The sequence below is a fragment of the Anguilla anguilla genome, chromosome 6 (assembly GCF_013347855.1).
Source record: "Anguilla anguilla isolate fAngAng1 chromosome 6, fAngAng1.pri, whole genome shotgun sequence".
Lineage (NCBI taxonomy): Eukaryota > Metazoa > Chordata > Actinopteri > Anguilliformes > Anguillidae > Anguilla > Anguilla anguilla.
The window spans coordinates 34,030,340-34,055,345 of NC_049206.1; the positions used below are offsets into that span (position 1 = coordinate 34,030,340).

The 25,006-nt window shown below is 39.5% G+C and overlaps 1 protein-coding gene across 4 annotated transcripts in view; it reads left to right on the forward strand.

Moving 5' to 3' along the window:
- Positions 1-25,006, forward strand: part of kif13bb (kinesin family member 13Bb) — a 212,980-nt gene that overhangs the window by 24,546 nt on the left and 163,428 nt on the right. For all 4 annotated transcript variants that reach the window (XM_035422856.1, XM_035422854.1, XM_035422853.1 and 1 more), the window contains exons 4-8: positions 571-583; positions 2,423-2,483; positions 19,576-19,668; positions 19,906-20,086; positions 23,326-23,413. In XM_035422856.1, coding sequence (XP_035278747.1) covers positions 571-583; positions 2,423-2,483; positions 19,576-19,668; positions 19,906-20,086; positions 23,326-23,413 — 436 coding nt within the window. The remainder of the gene's footprint in view (positions 1-570; positions 584-2,422; positions 2,484-19,575; positions 19,669-19,905; positions 20,087-23,325; positions 23,414-25,006) is intronic.

Below are 25,006 nucleotides of genomic sequence, written 5' to 3' on the forward strand. Positions count from 1 at the left end.
GCGCGACAATGGTGGTGCTGCGAAACTCCGTATTCGGCATAGTTGTCCTGAATCGTATACTAATAAAGCTTGAACACTGAGTTTGTGTTTTCTACTCATAATTTGGTTGCAGGAGCACAGAATGTCTGAGTTGAGCAATCTAGGCATGCTGACCATTAGGGGCATTGCGCGAAGGGGTTAAACCCCACTTAAAACCCAGAACTTGTAGCCTATTATGATTTTATTTTATTTGTTTAAAATGTTTTTACCATAGGTGCTTTAGAAATGGACAGCATGGGAGTTCACAAATTGTATTTAGAACCTGTTTTGTTCTGCCATTCTGAGATTAAGTGGGAGATGTTATTGAAGCATGCAAATGTGGGCCCATGTAGTTATAATTAATAGTGTATATGTTGGGCTAGTATATTCCTCATGAAAACATCTGACGTTGGGTGCTGAAGTTGGGTGCACACTGTTTTCTGTGTTTGTGTGTGTGTGAGACTGCTGACAATGCCGTCTGAACATGTACTAAATTAATACTTAATTTGTTTTTCATTCCTCCCCTAATGTCACTCCATCACAAATCATCAGGAGTCAGCCGAAGGTAAGGTCTGATCCACAGGCATGTCTCTTTTAATGGAAGCATTTCTCTTAATATTATAATACAGTAATATTTCAGAATGTTTATTCTATGTACACAAAATGTTATTTTATGCTTTGTTTGCTTTTTTCGCTTTCAATGCATGGAATTTCTAATGTTTAGTCGCGGTACACTGAAAAAAATAAATAAAGCCGCGTTTCCACCCAAAGTACCCGGGACTTTTAGTCCCAGGAACTACTTTTCAAAAGAATAGGAGGTTCCTTCAGCCCATTGTTGTCTGTGTTTCCACCGCGGTCTAAAGACCCGCGAAGATTAGGCAAATTAGTCCACTTATGTATGTAAAAGCGTCGTCGTCGTCGTTCCATCTGTCCTATGATTTCTTCTGTAACCCCATACTACCACCGAAGTAGCCTACATTATTTTCTAATAACCGGGACAGCCGGAGGGGTTTATTCCACTTATATACAATGGGTTACCAACAATGACTATATAAGGTTACTTTAATATTTATTGATTTTTATCGACTTAATCACCTGAAATTGATATATTCTTCTGCGGCTGTTTGGGCATATTTTACTGTTGTCAAGCAAAACTCTCGTTGGTAGTTCAACTTGGACCGTTGTTATGCAACAAACAGAATATAACAGGGCAATATACAGATTATATATCCTCTCAAACACATTCATTATGTTTTTATGCAAACATTCACTTTCATGTATTGACATCCGAGACGACAGAATGCATTCACATTCTACAAATAACTGGTAACAACAGCAGAAAACATGCACACGTCATAAACAATTTGCTGTTGAATTGATTAATTCCACTCTTATCGTCATTTCCAATATAGGCTAGTCGCAAAATGACAAGAATAAATAGAATGACAACTCGGACGTGAAAATTTAAATTAATATTGCAGCCACCGTTTGCTTTCCTTGAAAGTTACTGCTAGCGGAGCAGCAAAGTGTGCCCTCCAGATGCGAGCCATGCACCATATAAATAGAGTCCATGTCTAGTCTTCCTGGTCTTTTTGTGGAATTGAAGAATCGTAGAGTGAAATTATGGCAGTCTTAAAAAACAAAAGGGACGATTACTAGAGTTAACCTGTTATTTTACCTTGACAAAAAGTGCAGAAGGTGATTTCTGGTTTGCTTTTACTGTATCCCCAATGTAAATTACGCAGAACTACCACATACCTCACATAACTGTGTCAAACGTTTTGAGTCAATTATAACGGACTAACAAATAAAATACGGAAGAAAATATTCAGCAACCGAATTAAACCGTTTGAATGTCTTGGTACGTAATATGCTGTCCCAGCACGAATGCTTAACATTTTATAAAACGAATACTAAAGCAAGAAAAGAACAGAAGAGCACACGTTATAATCCTCAATCTTAATTTCTCATCTGTTCCAAGACGTTGGCAGGCTTTAACCAAAAGTAGGCTACTGCGCCGCAGTACAAGTTTTAATTTAAGTTATTATGAAAATAAATCGGTTTGCGGCCGCAGTTTTTTAAAAATGGCGGTTGAAATAAAATACTGCGAGTAGTCGACCAGTCAGAAATATTCAGCGCTTGTGCCCCACCCCAAAAGTTCCGGTACTTTCGGAAAGTACTACCCCCCGAGCAGGGACTTTTTTGGGGGTAAAATAAAGTCCCTGGAACTTAATTTAGACTCTGGTTCCTGCGGTGGAAATGCACTGAGTTCCTCAAAAGGTTCCTGGTTCCTGGGGAAAGTTCCTGTGGTGGAAACGCGGCTTAACTGTTAGGTAGCTACTCTAATTACAGCGTAGCAGTTTGAACTGGAATCAAAACAGTCTCCCCTCCTGCTCTCCTACAGGTTTTCGCCTATGATCACTGCTTCTGGTCAATGGACGAGTCTGAAACAGACAAGTTTGCTGGTTGGTTGTTTTTCATGTTCATCAATAACTAGTTAACGTTTCCTTGGGCAGCGAGGGCCTCAATCTGCAGGGAATCCCCTGCCTTTCCTCTAATCAGTTAGTTGCCTGCTGCAGATCCTCCTGTGCGATAATGATGCTGTTCAGCCGGTGATCTACAGAGCAACACCCCAAGAAGCGGTGTCTGGCTGCATGCATTTCAGAGGATGTGTGTAGTTTATATCCTCAAAAAAAGCCGACAGCTACAACTGGGTGTTTCAGTAGAGTAATAAAAATGGATGCTAGATATGTGTATATATATGGTTGAAGTTCACAGTGATGTCATGCTGAATATGGCATGCAGAAAGTCTCACTTTCGTGGCAATAGCTTAAACTAGACTACATCCTGAAATAACCATTTTATTTTGATTAGACATAATTGTTTAATATTTTTAAAAATTCCATGTAGCTGCTTTCAGTCATAATTGCAATTGGTGTCATACCTTGTATGGCTAGTATGTTATACAATGGCATACAATGCCTGCATTTCATCGCTGAATTTTTATGAAGACAGCTTTGCTATGATTTTGCATATTACTGCAGTTTTGAAGCAAATGAAGTACTGTAGGTGGCTAGCTAGCTATCCATGACAGAAAACATACCAAGAGACTTTTTTTTTTTAACCCAAAATCAAATGGAACTGTGTACTGAGTTTCACAAGTGACAGCGAACCTAGCATAACACTGGCTTGCTCTTGTGAACATGGGATACTCAGCTGGCTAGCTAGCAACTTTGCAAACTAGATAACCAGCAAATTGTCCATTTCTATGTTGTTATGTGTTCATGTTGTTGTCTTGATAGCCAAGCTTCTGTTATTGTTAGTCAGATATAAGGTTTGGTTGGTACCAACAAGCAGTGTGCGTTCACAGCGTTAGTATGCTAGTTAATTGTATTGTGTATCGTTGGACTGACATCAGTTAGCAATAGAGGAGCTGCAAAGAGCCCTTTTTAGGAGCTGAGGTGTGTTTGGAGGCGAGTCCTGTATTTGTAAATCGTGGACAGCTGGTTTGTTTGTGTAACGCTGTCAGACAAACCTTAACTACCCACTGTACTGCCTTGGTTGCATCTCACATGAAGATTAGATTAGTAACATTTGCTAACCGCTAGATTGCCAATGTTAATCTTCAATTTTGTGTAATCTAAAAAAAGAAAAGCTCACCGGCTGAGAGTTAGCCAGTGTACTTCCCGTTCCCATTATTAAACACTTGGATAAAAGAAAAAAGATGGCTAAGAAGAAACCTAACATAAGAAAATGCTGGTGTAGGAATTTTTTTAACAAAAATGATGGTGTTGAAGTTGAAGATAACTAACGACAGAGTCAGGAGCTCCTTTTAATAATACGACTGGTCGGGAAGAGGTACAAGTACAGTCTTCGAAAATATAAAGTGGCATATAGCGGCAGTGTGGCACAGTGGGTAAGGAACTGGGCTTGTAACCGAAAGGTCGCAGGTTCGATTCCCGGGTAAGGACACTGCCGTTGTACCCTTGAGCAAGGTACTTAACCTGCATCGCTTCAGTATGTATCCAGCTGTATAAATGGATACAATGTAAAAATGCTATGTAAAAAGTTGTGTAAGTCACTCTGGATAAGAGCGTCTGCTAAATGCCTGTAATGTAATGTAATGTAATAAAGTCCAATATATGAGTTCATATAGTTTTCAGAGACAAAGAACTGTCGTCCCAGCCTATGAGATTCATTTAATCACCATATGCAAAGATTCCATTACTAGCCAGTCATAAGTTAGGATCAGGGATCAAGGCTGACCATGCAGGACTAGAGGTCCTCTAAACCCCTAAATCACTTGATACAATACCACAGCTGGATTCTACCTCCTCTAGCTTACATTGCAACAAGAACATGGCATAGGGTGAAACAGCGTACAGTTAGATATACAGCCTTTAAAAGTTTATCAAGTTACCATAAGATATTTGATATGTTATATAATTGCTTATATAATTGCTTACATAACATTTTCTGTAAGTCAACTTTTTAATCATAACCCATCACTGGTAATTGTGCCTTTCTTTTTCTGGCCAAACTAAAAAGTAGGCTACATGGGTAACAGTTGGCTTTATAAAAGAAGCTTACCAATGGTATTAAAATTGCAATGTTTACGTGTGTTATTTTCTTTTTATATAATTACTACGATTACCAGCACCGTGTTTAAAATTATGGTGTACATTTATTTTGCTTCTATGTTGATGATAGGCTTTAAGGTTTATCAAAACATCATTTCACAGACAATTTACTGAAAAAATTGTTGCCAGGTGGTCCATGTTTGCATGTCAGTAGCCTGGGCAGGCTACGTTTGTTGTTTCCTAGCCTTCCTGATCGAATGTTACCTTTAACAAAAGTTACAATACAATATTTCATTGCACCAACAACCCTATTTATTATAACATAATGGATAAGACTGAGAAGAAGTAGAGGCTTAAAGGTTCAAATTCGTCCCGTTTCTTCCCTCGAGCTGTTTTTTGTAAATGTAAAACCACTGAACTGTATAAGAACTAGAAGAGAAACATGGTCACGTGGTTCCATTCAACCCTATTAAATTTGATACTTCCGCTTGTGGCAACATCGCAAGATGGCAGCCGTGGCCCAGAAATAGTATTACTGATGAGTCTGCCATGTATTTCCTATGAGTGTTGTAGAAATTCATCAAACTCTCTTCAGCATGAATTAGGAGCCAAAAGCTTTCATTGTGGTAATCAATAGAAGCAGACTAACATTTCACATTTTTCCTTGATCAAAACATTTTCTAGGCTGAACAGAATAGAGAAAGACATGACCAAATATCATGAGTCCGATTGTGCATTGAATTTTGATTGGTTAAGAACTAAATCAGTAAGATTTGTCCTGAGACAACCATAGCTCCCTTGTAGCTTTATGTTTGTCTCACAACCACAAAGATACAGCCACGGAACTGTGGGTAAATTATAGCTCGCTAGCTGCTTGTAAGCTAACAGTTGTGAAATTTGCCAGCTTAGCTAGGTAGCGACTATTGCCTTTGTGTTATCTTGTGCATAATAATTAAATAATTTCAAATGTTTTGATGTGAGTATTATTTCTAACAACATCTCTTGAGTGTTGTCAGACTTTGTAGAAAAAAAAAAATTATCGGTGTGTTAACTGAAAAGTTACAGCTTCTAGCTTGTTAGCTATAGTTTTAGGCTGGTGCCAATCAACCGGTCACTTCGACCGACACTTTGAGAAAATGTCAGGCTCCTTTTTCCTGTACTGGTCAAAATGACTGGTTGACATGGTATGACAACCAGTTTATGATACCGTAAACATGAACAATTTATTATACTGAAATGTGTTTACAGTGTCATAATATACTGAAGACAGTGTTCAAATTGTCCTTGAACACGGGGGAGCATTGTCGCCCTTGTTAACTGAAGTTGTAAAAGCCGACCCACAGGCAAGTCTGTACAAGGAAATGCATTGATTCCACAAAGGGAACAAAGTGGCTGCACTAATGTTCAATGTTATATCGCCAACTTGAAGTTGGGGGGGGGGTTGGTGTGTACGTAGAAGATGTTACTATCTGGGATTTGCCAATTGCCAGCATGCCTGCCTGGTAGTCTCTTTACTTTAGAATGCTCACGTCCTGCATCTCAACTTCCGCAAGACATTGGTCTAGAATGCAGATCTAGAAGATACTACTTTGCATTAATTATCTATTTGTTGGCTATATACAGTGCCTTCAGAAAGTATTCAGACCCCTTCACTTTTTTCAATTTTGTTACGTTACAGCCTTCCTACAGAAAATGGATTAAACTAATTTTTATTCTCATCAATCCACGCACAATAACCCATAATGACAAAGAGAAAACAGGTTTTTAGAAATTTTTGCAAATTTATTAAAAATAAAAAACTGAAAGATCACATTTACATATGTATTCACACCCTTTACGCAGTGCTTTGTTGAGTCACCTTTGGCAGCGATCACAGCCTCTTCTTGGGTATGACGTTACAAGCTTGACACATTTGGGGTATTTGGGGTATTTTTCCCATTCTTCTCTGCAGATCCTCTCAAGCTCTGTCAGATTGGATAGGGAACATTGCTGCACAGCGATTTCCCTCGATCCTGACTAGTCTCCCAGTTCCTGCTGCTGAAAAACATCCCCACAGCATGATACTGCCACCACCATGCTTCACCGTAGGGATGGTATTGGCTAGGTGATAAGCGGTGCCTGGTTTCCTTCAGACATGAGGCTTGGCATTGTGGCCAAAAAGTTCAATCTTGGTTTCATCAGACCAGAGAATCTTGTTTCCCATGGTCTGAGAGTCCTTTAGGTGCCTTTTTGGCAAACTCCAAGCGGGCTGTCATGTGCCTTTTACTGAGGAGTGGCTTCCGTCTGGCCACTCTACCATAAAGGCCTGATTGGTGGAGTGCTGCAGAGATGGTTCTCCTTCTGAAAGGTTCTCCCATCTTCACAGAGGAACTCTGGAGCTCTGTCAGAGTGGCTGTTGGGTTCTTGGTCATCTCCCTGACCAAGGCCCTTCTCCTCCCGATTGCTCAGTTTGGTCAGGCGGCCAGCTCTAGGAAGAGTCCTAGTGATTCCAAACTTTTTCCATTTAGGAATTATGGAGTCCGCTGTGTTCTTTGGGACCTTCAATGCTGCAGAAATGTTTTTGTACCCTTCCCCAGATCTGTACCTCGACTCCATCCTGTCTCGGAAGTCTATAGACAATTCCTTTGACTTCATGGCTTGGTTTTTGCTCTGACATGCACTGAAAACTGTGGGACCTTATATAGACAGGTGTGTGCATTTCCAAATCATGTCCAATCAATTGAATTTATCAAAGGTGGACTCTAATCGAGTTGTAAAAACATCTCAAGTATGATCAATGGAAACAGGATGCACCTGAGCTCAATTTTGAGTGTCATAGCAAAGGTTCTGAATACTTATGTAAATGTGATATTTTAGTTTATTATTTTTAATAAATTTGCAAACATTTCTAAAAACCTGTTTTTGCTTTGTCATTATGGTGTATTGTGTGTAGATTGATGAGAATAAAAATGAATGTAATCAATTTTAGAACTGGCTGAAAAAAGGTTGTAACTTAACAGAATGTGGAAAAAGTGAAGGGGTCTGAATACTTTCCGAAGGCACTGTTCATGTGAATGTGGTTACAATGCTTTAAAACATTATTTCCACCGTGAAGTTAGCAAAGCAGTCCATATCAAACTGTTAAGCCGGATATGTCAATTACGTTTGGAAGTGATATTGTGGATGTTTGCACTGCCATATGATTAATTATCGGCTGGCCAAGATTGATACAGTAGCGTGTTCTCTGATGTTACTCACTACATTTACAGTGCCAGTCAATAGTTTGGACACACCTGCTTAAACCAGTTTTTTCATGATTAATAATGCTTTAAACTGTATAAACCTGTCTATAAACACTTAATGTTTTATTATATGATGTCTGTAGTTATATAAGCAGATAATCATGAATTACATTCAAAAGTGAATTGCATTCAAAAGTTTAATTTTTAAATGAAAATGGAAATCTTGGAAGCTCATTTGGGGGGGGGGGGGGGGGTGCACTGTTTTGTTATTTAAATATCTTGGTACATACTGGTGTTCATGATGACATCTATCTTAACAGGTGGTCCAGGACCTGTAGAATTTTTCATATTTAAAAAAAAAAAAAGACCACCTGCCATATTTCAAAATACATGGGATTTATTCCTACATCAGTTTCACCCTTCTACCCTCCATTGGAATTATATGGTACTGCATGTGGTGAAAATGATGAAATAAGCAGGTGTGTCCAAATGTTTGACTGGTACTGTACATCAATATGAATGGAATGAAGGTGTTACAATGTTCTGTCAATTTAAAGCAACTAACAATAGCTGCACGCTTACTATATACTGTACTGGTTGGCTACATCATTTCCGGCAGCAAGTTGTAAAAGCTATATTCCGACTGATGTAATGTTATGTTGATTATAAAAATGTAATTATTCAAAGCCGATTAATGTTAATCAAGTTCAAGTACCGTTTTAAGATGAATGTTGACACCAGATGTTCATGTATTTTGGATCGTTTTTGGTGTAGAAATTGTTTTTCTTGCTAGGTTAACTTTCGTTCACCATCAAGATTTTAGTTGAATAAGATCTCTAAATCTGACATAGCATGCGGTGCCATATTTTTTACTGCAAAATTAGTGTGATTCCAACCACTTAAAGGGGAATTGCCCTTTATAACACTTCTGGGCTCATTTTACATTACATTACATTACATTTATTTGGCAGACTCTTTTATCCAAAGCGACATACAAAAAGTGCATTTCATGGTCATAGACAACTGCTAAACACAGGTTCAGTAAGGTACAATACTTATTTTGTACAGCTATTTTTAGCCAAGAACACAGTTTAGTTCACACAGTGAACACTATTCAGACCTAACCTCTGCAAAGCCAACTAGGCAGAAGAATAAGCTACAGTGTTAGGACAAATACAAATTACCAAAAAGTGCTGGGATGGGGCAACATGTAACAAGTGTCATGAAAAAAAAGGGGGGCGGGGGATTTAGAGTGAAATAGACAGCGTGGTGGTGGTTAGTCTTGGTAGTCTGAAGAGATGAGTCTTCAAGCCACGGCGGAAGATAGAATCGGCAGGCACATAGAATCGAGTCATGTCCTGCAAGTAGATGGGGGCTGTCCTGTTGGCAGCAGTGTAGGCAAGGGTCAGAGCTTTGAACCGGATCCTGGCAGCGACCAGTAGCCAGTGGAGTGATCGCAGCAGAGGAGTGACGTGGGAGAATTTGGGAAGGTTGTAGATGAGTCGGACAGCGGCATTCTGAATCATCTGTAGTAGCTGTATGGCACAAGCTGGCAGGCTTGCAAGGAGAGAGTTGCAGTAATCAAGGCGAGAGGTCACCGTAGCCTGGACAAGCAGCTAACTCACACCTACCCGGAGGTTTGTGTGCATCCCAGACATTTTTTAGGTTGCTTGCTTCAATATTTAGATATTTGTAGATTTTTGATTCCCATGTGAGAAAACCTCCCCCCCATCCAATAGAAGCCCATTCAACATCAGACTCCACGTTAGACTCATTGTAAACACACGTCCCTGCTGCTCATGACTGATATTGTCCTTCTAATGAATTTGTCGCCCTTCATTTTTCGATTAGTTATTTCGTTTTAAATTTCTAACGTTAGAAACAAAGACCTATTTTTTTAGCGGAAGTCCACATAGTAGTACGGTTTCCAGTTTTTTCTTCTGCTTCGATTTCATTTTGCGGCAAAATCGAGAAGAAGCGAAGCAAAACATTCCGTTAAGGCTCATGCAGATATTGGCAGACTATGTCATAAAAGTTCTAGGCATAATTTTGATTGTCACTCTTGCAAACTTCATTCATGTGTCAGAGGTGTAACGTTACAGTCTTGTAGTTTAGCTGATGTGCCAAGCCCTATACCTCTGTGTTCAAAACAGGATTTTACGATAACGTTACTCTCAGCGAAGACACATGCATAGACTACCACACATGAACACCAGTCGTCAAAACTAGGATTTCCATTCGCTAATGATAACGTTATGCTATCCACTGACATTACTACGGTATATAGCCAACACACTTACATTTCCGAGAGAGTCCCGTTTGGACCATCTGGTGTGGAATGTCGTTTCCAATTGATCCTTGGCATTCGGAATAAAGTCTCCCAAGACTCCGGGGTTGGTGACAGCCGAGAAATCGGAGTGCCTTGTTGCTAGGGTTGCCGCCCGTCTCGTATAATGCAGGATCATCCCAGATTTCAAAGTTAAATGCTACGTCCTGTATTGATTCAATAGGGGACGCAGTTTGTCCCGTATTTTCGTGCACGTCGTTTCATATATAACACTAGGTCTTCAACGTGCTGAGAATAACATTCAAACCAGTTTTAAAAGCGGAGTTGAGAAGAGTAATTTTACTGATGGTGACTATGAGCTCCAGACAGATAGACTCAGCCTCTGTGCGCTGCTGCGTGAGAGTGCACGTTACGTCAGTGTCATCATCACTGCCTCACTGATTGCCTCGGGACGTGAAGTGCCTCGCTGTTTTTAATATTTTCACGATGTCTGCAAGTGCACACCGGGAGGAAAAAAAAATTTCACACCCCAAATCAGCCTGCAAATTAGCCAGCTCTTCTTCTGTGTATTCCAGCTCAAATCGATAGGGAACAACAATCCCATGATCAAAAACAAAATGTTCTTCGTCCTCATTTTCGGTTTCGCTAGCTAGTAGTAATACAACACTACTTCTACGACCAACCTAGTGTTATTGTCTGCAGGTACACCCACATCAGAAGTCGCACAATGTTCGAAGCATGACAATTTAGTTTTTCTCCATTTTTATTATATTGTTACTACTAGGAGGGCAGAATTGCTTTCCTTAAATGTATTTGTAATGGGATAAAATTGCTTTTGTTAGTGTGTATGTACCTAATTCCTATGAACCAAATTTCTTTCAATCGTTGACCAATATATTGATGGATCTATCTGATTTTCAACTGGTTATTGGGTCAGACATGAATGCTGTTGTAGATCATATGTGGGATAAATCTAAGGCAGTCAACCATCATTCTCCGTCTACAAATGCATTAAGACATTTGCTATCTGATTTTAACCTTATTGATACCTGGCGTGCTCATAATCCAGGCACCAGGGAATTTACCTTTTATTCTAATAGACATAGATCCTTCTCCCGGATTGATTTTATTTTAATATCTTCATCATTATTTTCCTCTGTTAAAAAAAAAAAGAAATTCGACCCATGAGTCTATCAGATCATCATGCCTATTTCTTTAAATTTCAATTTTCCCAGTTTAAGAAAAGAAAATCCACCAGATGGCGCTTTAACTGTACATTATTGGACAACCAAACATTCTGTGAACAATTTCTTAATGATCAATAAAAATTCAGTTGATGATTTTCAGATAATTTGGGATGCCATTAAAGGTTTTATAAGAAATAATGCAACTGCATTTGCTTCAGGTCTTAATAAATCACAACAGAACAAAATATCTTAATGAGAAAACCAGTTATCTGTCTTACAGCTCTCTCAACAGAGAAATTATTCTCAACATGTAGCCTCCACACTGGCCAAGGTTAAGACTGAACTAAATAACCTGATCAGGAAAAGAGCTGAATTTGCTATCCAGAGTTCGAGTCAACCATTACTTCCATGGCAATCGACCCAGTCACTTATTGGCTAATAAATTACGTAATAGTGATCATCTGGCGAATATTGCAACTATTATGGCAGAAATTGATGAGTTGCTTACCGATCCAAAATCTATTAACCTCAGATTTACTAATTTTTATAATAAATTATATACCTCAGAGGGTGAACCCTCTTCTGTAGAGGTTGACAAGTTTTTAAAGGGTCTTAAACTTCCTGTTCTGTCAGCGACCAAATCAAGCTCACTGGATGTTCCAATATCTCTGCAGGAACTTAAGGCATCTTTGGAAACTATGAACAAAGGTAGATCACCTGGGTGGGATGGCATTCCTCCTGAGTTTGACAAAATTTTTTGGCAACCCCCATGATTTTTTATGACAATGAAGACAATAATGTGACAGAAATGCCTTTTTGAAATAATGACTACTTCATTTAGCATTTTAAATTCAGAAAATATGATACAACGAAAACAGACCCTGATGATTTTTGTTGCAGTTCCTTTGTAGCGCATATAAGTATATTACAACCAGGGCTTGACATTAACACCCGCCACCAGCCAAATGTGCATATAATTTGGCAGTGGTGTGTATATTTATTCAATATTTAGTCCCAGATATTGACTGTAGAATGACATGGTAGATATGATTTTTTAAATCTTTGTCTCGTTTATTTCATTATTCAGTGAGCAGCGTTTTCACTGCTGTATTGGCATATCTTAGGGCTAATGTCGGGTTTATCTTGTTGCTGTGATGGAATACGATTTTTGAGTGGTGAAAGAATGTTTTTATGAATGCCCAGATTGACAATATTGTCTAGTAGATGGGGGGTGTAGTTGCAGATGAGACTGCAGGGAGAGGGTGCGTGTTAAATGAACGACCAGAGCGACAATGGTGGCGCTGCGAAACTCTGTATTCGGCGTAGTTGTCGTGTATTGTATACTAATGAAACTAGTCTGGACGAAAGCATGTACTTTCTGGGGCAAAAGGGAGGAGCCTCTGCGGAAGCGGCAGCTTGGTTAATCGAACTGTCTGTCTCAGTGTGCCGGTTCCCCCCCCCTCCACCCCCCCCAAACAGGTACACCAACAGGCCAGAGGTCTGAGTTGAGTTGCATAAAAATATTCCCTAAGATTTGGTGAAGCCATTCCCCCCCTTACTTTTAGGCAGTTGAAGTGTCTTAATTTTTATTCTTGGCTTTTTGCTGTTCCAAATGAATCTAGAGATCATCTTATCCCAGGCTATGAATTTGTTTTGGGGAACATTAATTGGGAGAGATTAGAATAAATATAGTAGCTTAGGTAGGATATTTTTTTTAACCGTTTGTATTCTGGCTGAAGTGTAAAGGGAGGGTAGACCACCTTTCAGCATCCTTTTGGATGTTTTCATCAGTTTTGTTATAATTGGTTTCAAACATGTTGGAAAATATTTTGGTTATAGTTACACCAAGATACTTCATTGTTTTAGAATTCCATTTCAGATTATATGCATCTCTGATTTGTTGGGATGGAGAAAAAATAAATGAAACAATTTGTGTTTTTGTTATATTCAGTTTATACCCTGAGTAGTGTCCATATGTTTGAAGTAGGTTCGGGAAACATACATCTGGTTGTTCGAAAAAATAATAACATCATCTGCAAAAAGTCCAATGATATGTTCTTTCCCCCCTATATTGACACCCTGCAGGTCTTCACTCTGCCTTATTGCTTGCGCTAAGGGTTCAGCATATAAACCAAAGAGAGTAGGAGAAAGACAACAGCCCTGTCTTGAACCTCTCTCCAACTGAATCCTATTAGACAGGTTTCCATTTACCTTAATCCTAGCTGTAGGCTCATGATAGATAGTTTTAATACACCAAATTTAATTTTCATTGAAACCAATCTCTTCATATAAAAATACCCAACTAACACTATCAAACGCTTTTTCTGCATCCAAGCTAACCAGAACCATACTTGTACCCTTTTTTTGAGCATTGTCTACAATATGGAGAGTTCTTCTAATATTGTCCTGTGTTTGGCGCCCTCTAATAAATCCAATTAGATCATCATTGATCAGGTCTGGTACAAAAGTCTCAAATTTTTGGCAAATGATGAAGGTAAATAGATAGAGGTAAATAGCTTGTAATCTACATTTAAAAGTGAAATTGGCCTAAAATTTGTACATTGTTCTTTGTCTTTCTTAGGTAAAATGGAAATGATTGCTTCCTTCCATGATGGGGGAGCCATACCCTCTTTAAGGGTCCAGTTAAAACAGGACAAAAGCAGAGGTGTTAGCTCCTTCTTGAAGGCCTTATACCATTCTGATGGAAACCCATCACTGCCTGGTGATTTACTGGCCTTTAGTCTATTGATTGCAGCTTCCAGTTCAGTTCCTCAACTATAAATTGTGACGTAATATTGTCATTCTGTATCTCACCAATAGATGGCAGGTCGAGTGAGTTAAGAAAACGTCTTGTTTTTTCATCAGCTGATGGTGGTTTAGAATAGAGTTTCTTATAGTACCCTTCAAATATTCTTTCTATCTCATCTGGCTCATGTAATAATTGGTTGGTTTTGAGGGTCCCTTATTTTATGAATTCAATTACAGGCGTCTGGCCAGGAGTCTAGTTGCTTTTAGACCTGACCCCATAAGTCTGCTTTACAAATCTTGCCCTTTTTTCTATATCTCCCCTGAGAATTTCATGTTTCCTTACTTTGTTGTAATACCAACCGATCCTCTGTGTTTTTATGTTTTTTCTCCAGTTCTCTCAATTTTTCTACTTTGTGTTTGTATGTGGCTAGCCGAGTCTTTTTTATTGATGTTGTCAGGGCGATCAGCTTTCCACGAGTAACTTCCTTCATAGCATCCCACAGTATTACAGGGTCCACATCTCCATTATCATTATCTTTTATATACCTTTTTATCTCTTCCCTTATCTGTTTCCACATTTGCCTTATTATTCAGAATTTATTTTTCTACTATTCAGGTGTATTGTCAAGCTGATCGTATTGTGATCTGATACATCTGCCACCCCGATTTTACACCCTGTGACTTTCACCAGTACTCATTAAAATGTAGTCAATTCTGGAGTAGATAGAATGAGGTACTGAATAGTGCGTATAGTCCCTTGCTAGAGGTTGAAGTTCTCTCCAAACATCAATTGGTCCCATTTCCTGCACTGACGTGTTAATAAACTTGGTCAGATGCATCTTGTTTTTCTTGAAGCTTGTTGTATCAAAATTATGATTCATGACCACATTAAAGTCTCCTCCACATATCAAAATACCCTCAGTCTCTAAGGCAATAATGTCAAACAGATTTTTGAAAAAACATTTGGTACTCTCCGGGGGTGCATATACATTGATCAGTGTCACCACTTTGTTTTCTAGCTTTCCTTTAACTAATACATACCTTCCCTCTTTGTCCCTGACTTCTTTATGGCATTCAAATTGGACTGCATTTGCAATAAGAATAGCCACTCCCCTCTTCTGGCTAGGTTTGTAGGAACTATACAATCCATTTCTAAAACCAAAGCGTTTTAATTTCTCATGTTCTTGTTGAGGCAGATGGGTGTCTTGTAAGAATAGTACTTGAGCCTTTTCTTTTTTCAATTTAGCCAGGACCTTGCTCCTTTTAACTGGATTGTTCATCTCGTTTACATTAAATGACACCAATTTTATATTGTTATGTGGCATTTAAATGACCCAATCCTGCGTTGCATTCATAAACCTCCAGACAACTTACAACTGCACAGGCCTGAACATCTGGATAACGTGTGCTAAATGAAGAAAATAAAGAAAGAATAGTTGACTTCCAAGTTAGGGTGATTCCTCGCCACCCTGAATTCCCGTTAGAAGGCAGAGGGGAAAGCCTTCTTCCAGAGGGCCCCTCACTAGTGGTGAAACACGCCATTTCATGCATCCTAGTAGTCCAACGTCATCCGATAGCACTTATTTTGTAATCCAAACAAAGTCTTTAGCATTGATCAAAAAAGAATTAGCTCAATATATACCAGCTTCAAAACAGATTATTAAATAAAAAGAAAAGAGGGAGTTCACTTCCTTACCAATTGTTGCTTATTTGAATTGCAAAGTAAACCCAAAGGTAAGTAAATAAGATGCCCTTCAAAGTCGAAATAACAAAAACGCTGCATCGTCTCATCTTCTTAATCATGTTATATTGATGAAAGGTAAACGAGTAAATGGCGTGCGAGTATTTGGACCATTTATATTGATTTAAGAGTCACGCCACGGGCAAAGTCACACAATGGTCATTTAGCTTAACACCGCTGGTTCTACAAAGGGGCTAATGAAATTTCACATACCGTGACAAAATAAGTTGGAGGGGATCTGCTCAAACTCCTGTAATCTTTTCCTTGCTTGACACGCAGTCTTGTTCCCGTCTTCATTCCTCTCCCCGGCGTGCTGCCAAGTCTTAGCCTGAAGAAGACGCTCCATCTCTGGGTCCGGCTCCGTAGCGCTGCGGCCTGGTTTCTGCACGGAGTAGCCTCTCCTCCTCAGCTCCTGTGCTGCGTCTTGTGCTCTATCGTATGTGCGTGTTCCCGGGTCCCAGTGAATGCGCATCTTGTCCAGCGGGGTCTGGAAGCGGATACCTTTCTCCTTCAGGGCCTTCTTTATTCCCGTGTACACCTTGTGCTTCTGGACAACCTCCGTTGCATAGTCATGATCGAATGATAGACATCGCCCTTTAATCATTATCTTCTTTCCCCAAGTCAAGTCAAGTCAAGTTTATTGAGCACATACACATTAGCATGACAGTGAGATTCATTGTTCCTGTTTGTTACTCTCTCATCCTATGCAATAAACAATCAATCAATTGAATGATGATAATAGTAATAATAATAATAATAGCAATTAAATCGTAGAATAAAATATAAAAAAGAATATACATATATTACATATACACATACATACATGCACATACACATATGCATATACATATACACACCCAATATACACATATGTATGTAAGCGTGTTCACAATAAATAAGAGTCTCGTAAAGTGTGTGTATGTGCAGTAAAGTGCAGTGTAACTGAGGGGGAGGAAATGGGGGGAGGCGGGGGCGTGAATGGATGGAAACAGGGGGGTCTAAGGGAACAGGGTCTGGTGTTGGTGGAGCTGAGCAGGTGATGGGAGTCTCAGCTCAGAATCTGGATGGCCTGGGGGTAGAAACTGTTCCTAAGGCGGTTAGTCTTAGCTCTGATACTGATATAGCCAGGCTTTCTCTTGGACTGCTTCCTAATGAAGAGGCCATGGCTCGGGTGGCTGGGATCAGCAATGATCTTATTGGCCTTGGATATACATCTCTTGGTGTATATGTCCTCCAAGTTTGGCAGCATGCCACCTGTAAGCCGTTGGGCAGACCACACCACCCTCTGAAGCCGCCACCGATCCTGTTCAGTGCAGTTGCCGTACCAGGTGGTGATGCAGCCAGTCATGATGCTTTCAATAGTGCACCTGTAAGGGTTCCTCAAGACAGGTGAGGACATGCCAAACTTCTTCAACCTTCTTAGATTGTAAAGGCACTACTGGGATTTTTTCACCAGCGTGTCCACATGCCGAGACCACTTCATGTCCTCCGAGATTTGGACTCCAAGGAACCTAAAGCTACTGACCCGTTCCACAGCCGCCCTATTGATGGTTATGGGTACATGCTCAGCCCTCTTCCTAAAGTCCAGGATCAGCTCCTTGGTTTTCTCCACGTTAAGCTCCAGGTTGTTCCCCTGGCACCACGTTGAGAGTGCCATCACCTCGTCCATGTAGTCCCTGGTGTTGTTGTCGGTTATCAGACCAATAACTGTTGTGTCATCGGCGAACTTGATGATAGCATTGGAGCTGTGCCTGGCTGTGCAGTCCCTGGTATAGATGGAATATTGGAGGGGGCTGAGCACACACCCCTGGGGAGCTCCTGTGTTGAGGGTCAGGTAGGATGAGATGTTGTTGCCCATCTTTACTGCCTGAGGTCTTCCCGTTAAGAAGTCTAGGCTCAGCTGCAGAGGGTGGTGTTCACACCCCAGGCCTTTTTCAATACCATTTCTTAGGTATTAAACTCCAGAAAATTTACCACTATGGACCTAGGTGGTACATTCCTTTCCTGTTTACGAGCCAGAGCTCTATGAGTACGCTGGATCTGTAGGTTGGTGTCCGCTAAGGCAAGTTTAGTTTTCAAAAGTTGCTCCACAAATTCAGGATAATAATTGCTGGGCTACAGGCTGCCGCTTTTGTGGACAAAACATTTTTCCTGTCCAATCGCCTAGGCTTGTTTGATCCATGAAAAACACAGCATATGCCCCAAAATAAAAAGAGCGTGCCAAATTGTTACGAGATGTAGGCTACTGAGGTGAACAGAGAAACAAAAGGTAGGAACCAGGATAAACAAGGAAGAGTTATTTAATGAAATATAATAAAATAAGCACGATTACAACGAGTGACAAGAAGCACAAGAGACCACAGCCAGCAAATGTAAGAAACTGAATACGAAAAATTAGACGAGAAATAAGGGTTATGACACATAGCTAAAATGTAGTTCTTGTCTGAAAATTAAGCAGCATAGGTAGGCTTGTTTGATTAAAATAAAAAAATAACACAATATCACAAACATCAAATAATAACCTACATTTGAGGTTGATAATAAATTTTTGTTGGGGGGGGGGCGTATGGGAATTGAACATTCAATAAGGGGCGTTGGTCTACAAAAGGTTGAGAACCCCTGATTTAGGCCTTTGCAACTTCCAGGTTTGGTTAACATACCACCAAAACTTGCATGTCAGTCAAAATTTAATTTAAGGATGGCTACTGAAGCTATTTCAAAATGGGCTTGGCTTGGATATAAACTCGTCTACAATAAGTTACAAGAAGATAGTTTATTCTGTCAATATTAGAGGTCATTCTGTCAATATATCTTAACAGTGACATTCCGGGGCTGCAAAAGCTTGTCCCGCAGTGGACATTTCCTTCATGATGTCTCATTATTTAAGCCTATTAGGTAGACGCGCAAGGCTGATTGGAAAGCCTGAGACAGCAGTGGAAGCTTACTGCCTGGACTAGCAAAGACAGCCAGTGGATTATGAAAAATCTACATGTAGCATATCGCCTAATAACAGTACATTTGAAAATTGATTGTCTTCATTTACACTCATTTAAAATGTGACCTATAAAAGGTTCGTCTTAGCTAGCATTAAAGATTGCGGTTGGCCATGATGAAGATAGTGGTAATGGTTTCGCTCCTTTAAGTGACTTGCAAGAACCTACAGTGACAGCTGAATAGGCTGGCAGCAGCAGGGTGATTTATAGTAAAAGTAGTCAAAAAAAAACATTGTACGCATTTGGGATTGACTGACTGACTCACAATGTTAACTGACGTTTATCCCTGTGCTGTTCTGCTAGTTTGTGAACTAGCTGACTTAGCTAGCTCACAAAGTTGGTTAAATGTATCATAAATTGGCAGTTGTCGCTAGCTAAAATTGGCTGCGGTAGCCATTACACTTTGTAAAATGGGCAAAATTACCATGTTCATGTGACTTGTAATTTTGGCCAAATCAGAGAAAAGCTATCGGTCGTGGAAAAAGCAGTATTTCCCTTCTAGTTTTTTGCAGTTCATTGTGTGAAACTCATCCATACCAGCAGCCTCTGGTTACTGTTTCAGGGAAGGCAGCCTTCCACTTATGCAGTCGCACACAGTTCTAGTCCCTCATAAACAATTTTATTGACCCCCCATAATTGGATCAGTATGCTTTAGTTTAGTCTAGTAACCTTCAGTTAGCCTTCATGCTGTTTACTGAAGGTCTCACAGCTGTGAAGTATCTATACTAGAAGCAGTGATTGAATGAGTGCTAGTGAATGTGACTGAGAGAAGGACTGTCCTTGTCTTTTTTGTGTCTTAGGTCAGGATGTGGTCTTCCAGTGCCTTGGAGAGAGTCTTTTGCACAACGCGTTTGCAGGCTACAATGCCTGCATCTTTGCTTATGGTCAGACAGGTAAGTGAACGGAGTGACGTGACATTATCCTATTCAATAGAAATTGTATTTTTGATGTGCCTTCATAATTTGTCTGTAAACTTTGATTTCAACCCTGCATCAGTTTGTCGAATGATCAATAGTTTTTTTGTGGTGGTGAGTTGTATATATTACTTGTATTCTGATTTGGCTGTGTCTGCATGGTCCCATCCCCTGATTGGCTCTGCATTGACTGTCTTGGGCGCTTATTGGCCACAGGCTCGGGTAAGTCATTCACCATGATGGGCTCGGTGGACCAGCCAGGACTGATCCCGCGCCTCTGCAGCTCATTATTTGAGCGCACGCTGCAGCACCAGAGGGAAGAGGAGAGTTTCACTGTGGAGGTGTCTTACATGGAAATCTACAACGAGAAGGTCCGTGATCTGCTGGACCCCAAAGGGTGAGGCCACGTGCAGATCATCAGCCTCTGGCTCTCAAACATCTTTAAAATGGAACTCCTCCCAAGGGGAATCTAATCCTAATCTCTAGTCTATTCTGTCCTGCCTCAGAATAATTGGTGTGATCTGTGTATCTTGTGTCAAAACCACGTTATGTCGGTATCTCCAAAAGACTATTTTAAGTGATACTGTCATTGGGATGCAACTTCTTAAGTGAATGGAGGTATCTTGCAGAATGAAGTGTAATGGTGGCAAAGCTGAGGTTGTCCCTTTATTTCTGATGGTGCAGTCATAATATATAAGACAAAACTATAGGTTTTGAGTGTCATTTTTCTAATTTTCAGATTGTGGTTTAATTTTTTCTGGATATTGCAGCAGTATCCCCATTCTCAAATGGTGCCAAATGCCAAACATACAGCCTGTTATACAGGTGCAAGAAAAAATTTGAACCCTTTTAAATTATCTGCACTCATGGATAAATGACTTCCAAAACTTAGTCTGATCTTCATCTAAATTGTAGTAGATACACAATGTGATTTACCAAAAGGCAAAACTTTACTTTTTCTATATTGAATATATTGTTCAAAAATTAACAGCATAGAATGGAAGTATGTGAACCTCTAGGATACTGACTTCATGAAAGGTGGTTACTGAAGTCAGGTTTTCCAATCAATGAGATGATAATGTGTGGGTTATAAGTGCCCTGCATAGAAAGAAAAAAAAAGTTTGGTTACCAACAAAATCTGCCCCTCAAAAGAGATCTGTTTAAGTGCAATATGCCATTGTTCTAATACGTTTCAGAGGACGCCAGGAGAAGGGTTGTTAAGGCTCATAAGAATGGAAAAGACTTAAAAAATCATGGGCCTCCATCAGTCTCTACTCCAACAGATTGCGTACAAATGGAGAAAATTCAGCAACATTGCTCCTCGCTATAGGAGTGGTTGTCCAGCAAAGATCACAGAAAGAGTATATACTTTTTTCCAGCTTATGCTGTTTGTTTGAAAACTGTGTCCAATTAAGTCATGTTAAAGTACAATTATTAGTGTTTGTTATTTATCACACTGTGTTTATCTATTGTCATGACTTGGATAAATATCAGACCATATTTTAGTCGTCATTTGTGCAGGAATGCTGATCATTTAAGAGTTTGTGAACTTCTTGCAGCTGTACCTCATAAATGAAAACAAGTAGCATAAGGCTACACCCAACGTCTCAATACTTGAGAGTAGTATACTTTCATTTTTCAGTATGCTTGCAATGCAAATGGAGGCTCAGACTGAGAGGAGATATGCAATGAGATCAAAATATTTTTTGGCCATCATACCAAGTTCTTCATGACAGACCTGGACCCAACAGGTCAGAGCCCGGTAATACATTCAACTCCCCACAATTTAATCCATAGGAATAGATGGAAATGGATAGACTGATAAGGGTTGCGATTGCAGTCAGTTTCTTGTAATGTTGCTGATGTTTAATACATAACAAAATAGCCCCATAAACTGTAGTCTGAAGATAGTTATGGATTTACCTTTCCAGTCTCTTTAATTAGATTATAACAAAAACCAATTTAAACAGAATGAACACGCTATAATCACGGGAATTTAATCAAACGGAATTTATATATTACAACAGAGGCAACTAAACAATAAACAAACAAAAAAACAACAACAAAATAATGATATGACAAGTATTTGATCAGGAAAACATAAACCCAGGTTATATATCATTACTGAACTGGCAATGTGAAATAATAACTGATTGTCCATTGAATATCAGTTAAAGTTGAAGTCCGAGTTTAGTTTAGTTGTCCGGTATCCACGGAAACACAAATCCAGAAAACGTGCCAAAAATAAGTCCCAAAACCAAAATTAATGCATAAGTGCAAAACTCTTCTTTCCTCTCCAAAAACAGATAATTAAGCAATGCATTGCATTCATAGAAGCAAAAAAAAAAAACCCCAAAAAGCTTCGGCTCACCCTCCTGATGCGGTAGAAGAGAATTCTTTTAAAACGTAGGTTCAGCAGGTTACTCGTTTTCGTGTCCTGGAGCTGTGTTGAATAATTGTATATTGAAAAAAATACAATCCAAACAAAAACACCAACAAATCTCAGGATTCTTGATTATTTTCTCCGTTGCTACCTCTTGCCCCCAATCAATTAAAAAAAACCTATCACCTGGCCCGTCACCACCTGTTTGCTGCTTGAGCGCAACTCTTGAAGGGCCGGCATACAAATTTGCGATACTTCGCAAAGGACTCATTATCAATACATACATTGAGTATATCAGTAGGATAAAATGCACTAATAACATAATATGGTGCGTACATATTTTAATGCACCAAACATAATTAAATTACCTTTTTGTGTTACACGTTTACATTATGTGGCCCTCACAAGATCATTAGCCTCAAGTAAATTGCCTGAACCCATTCTGGGTTTTCAGACTATTTACAACAGGGGAGTTGTTTTGCTTGGGTGACATCTTTGTTTGAGATGGGGCTTTGTATTTTTCTTTGTGTGCTAAAGTAAGAGTTGACAAATTAGAAATGAGAAATTATAAAGGTACAGCATTACTTATTTTTGTTTTGGTTTAATATTTACAAAAGATTATAGAGCTGTGCGTGCAGTCACAAATTTCTTAGAGGATTTCAAGAATGTGTTTTTAGTGGCGTAGCTGATTGGGTTTTTACAGTGTGCTATTTGCACTTCTACAACTTGTATGTCCATTTATGGAAAACCAAAGATGGACACTGCTGATTCAGTTTAGACAAGCTCCATGTCACATCCCCATGGGAGTACACACGTACAGTATTGCATACAAGCTCTTCAATTATTCATCATACAGCTTGGTTTTGCATTGTACTTAAATGGGCACTCAGTGATGTTATAAATAAACTATTTGATTTGACCAGGGGTGCACAACAAAAGCTATACCATCATTAGAATTTTTTTTTTTAATTGACATTTTCAATCACAGAATCACAAAAATTGTACAATGCGGCTGTAGACTGGACATGCATCCTTGTTGAAAAGCCTTCATTGTGTTCCAGGATATGAGTGAACATAAACAAACTGCTCTGTCTCAATTTGAAGACAGAGCAGTTGGCTGGTACACAGCCAGCATAAGTGCCAGCCATCCAGGAATGGAGTTGTGCACCCCTGAGGTAGACTAAACTCCTAACTCTTGACCCAGATGTGATAATTTCATAAGTTAAACTGTGGACCCCCTGCTTTACCCCAAGGAGTCGGCAGGCCCTGAGAGTGAGAGAACACAACGTCCTGGGGCCCTATGTGGATGGCCTTTCCCGCCTTGCCGTTGCCAGTTACAAGGTAGGGTACTGTACTGATGGATGTCATGGCTTGAAATTCAGTGTAGCACCTCATGTAGGGACATTAATGCCAGGGCCAGGTGCAAGTAAAAATGTCGATCATGTTGTTTGTGGCGAGTCATTAACCACTTTGCGCAAACACCCTTAGTGATCGGCTGGCTTGCCTAGATTGTTCAACTCCAACATTCATTGCTCCTGCAACCAAAGTATGAGTTGAAAGCAGAAACACTTTCTTTTAGTTTCATTAGTAGACGATACACGACAACTATGCTGAATACACTGCGCCACCATTGTCCCTCTGGTCGTTAATTTAACAAGCACCTCCTCCCTGCAGTCTCATCTGCAACTACACCACTCACCCATGACATAATGGACGATATTATCTATCTGGGCATTCATAAAAATATTCTTTCACCACTCAAAAATCGCATTCCGTCATAGCAACAAGATAAACCCAACAATAGCCCTAAGATATGCCAATACAGAAGTGAAAACGCTGCTCACTGAATAACGAAATAAACAAGACAGTGTTTTCAAAAATTATACCATGCCATTCTACAGTCAATGTCTGGGACGAAATATTGAATAAATATACAACCTTACCATTGGTTTTGCGCGTATAGATGTCCCTTTTGAGACCAGGTGTTCATATATTGCCTTGGACAATCCGTTTGTGAAATATACATGCATTCGTGATGCCTGGGTACCTTCCAAAATAGCTGTGCGTAATACCGCATGTGTTGTTTACGGCATTGTCGCCCTTTTTAGTACAGTCTGGCTTGACTGACAATTTATTTATTCAGTAGGTAACAGTATAAACTTTCTAATGATGTATAACTTGTCTAATTTTGCTTTTGGAATTGCGTTTTATAGGTCAGCGTAACCGAAAATTTTCTTATATGCCAGTGTCTACATAAATAAAACGGTAGGCTGCTCTGCGCGTAGGTCACGACTTGATATCTCGTCTTTTGTTTTGTTTTTTCTCAATGTCGTATTTATTATTTGAAATGTGTATTTATGTGTTATTATTCTATCTGTCTTTGAGGCGCTCTGAAATGTGCATTCTCTGCTAAGCTGAGCAATGGATTGGAATATGTGCCTGACGTACTGTTGCACTGTATACCGAAACTTCAGCACTTTTTCGGTACTTAAAAAAAATTTAATAAAAAGAAACGGTTCGCTATTAGAATTCTCCGACGTTCGGTAGTTTTGTGTCTAATGTAAACGCCAGGGAACTGTCTCCCGCATTACTGATTGAGAGGATGAAAAGTGTAATTTGTCAGAATCTTCTCTAGATGGCAGTAGCAACTAAGGTTGGCAAGTGAGGTGACCTGCGCTTGTGCATTCTTCGTGGTTGATACAGTGCAAGCTTAGACTCAGTTGACTTCAGTAGCAATAGGTGTTCTAATTTGTAAATATTTTATTATAGGAAGATGCTGTATTGTTATTGAAATATGCTGTTTTTAGATTTATTTAAAAGTGAAAGACCTGTTTAAAGATAATTTACTTTGCAATTGTTTAATTTTTGAAATATATTTCATATAGTTTTCTATGGTTTAGTGTTGTAACACTATAGGCCTATGCTTATTGATAT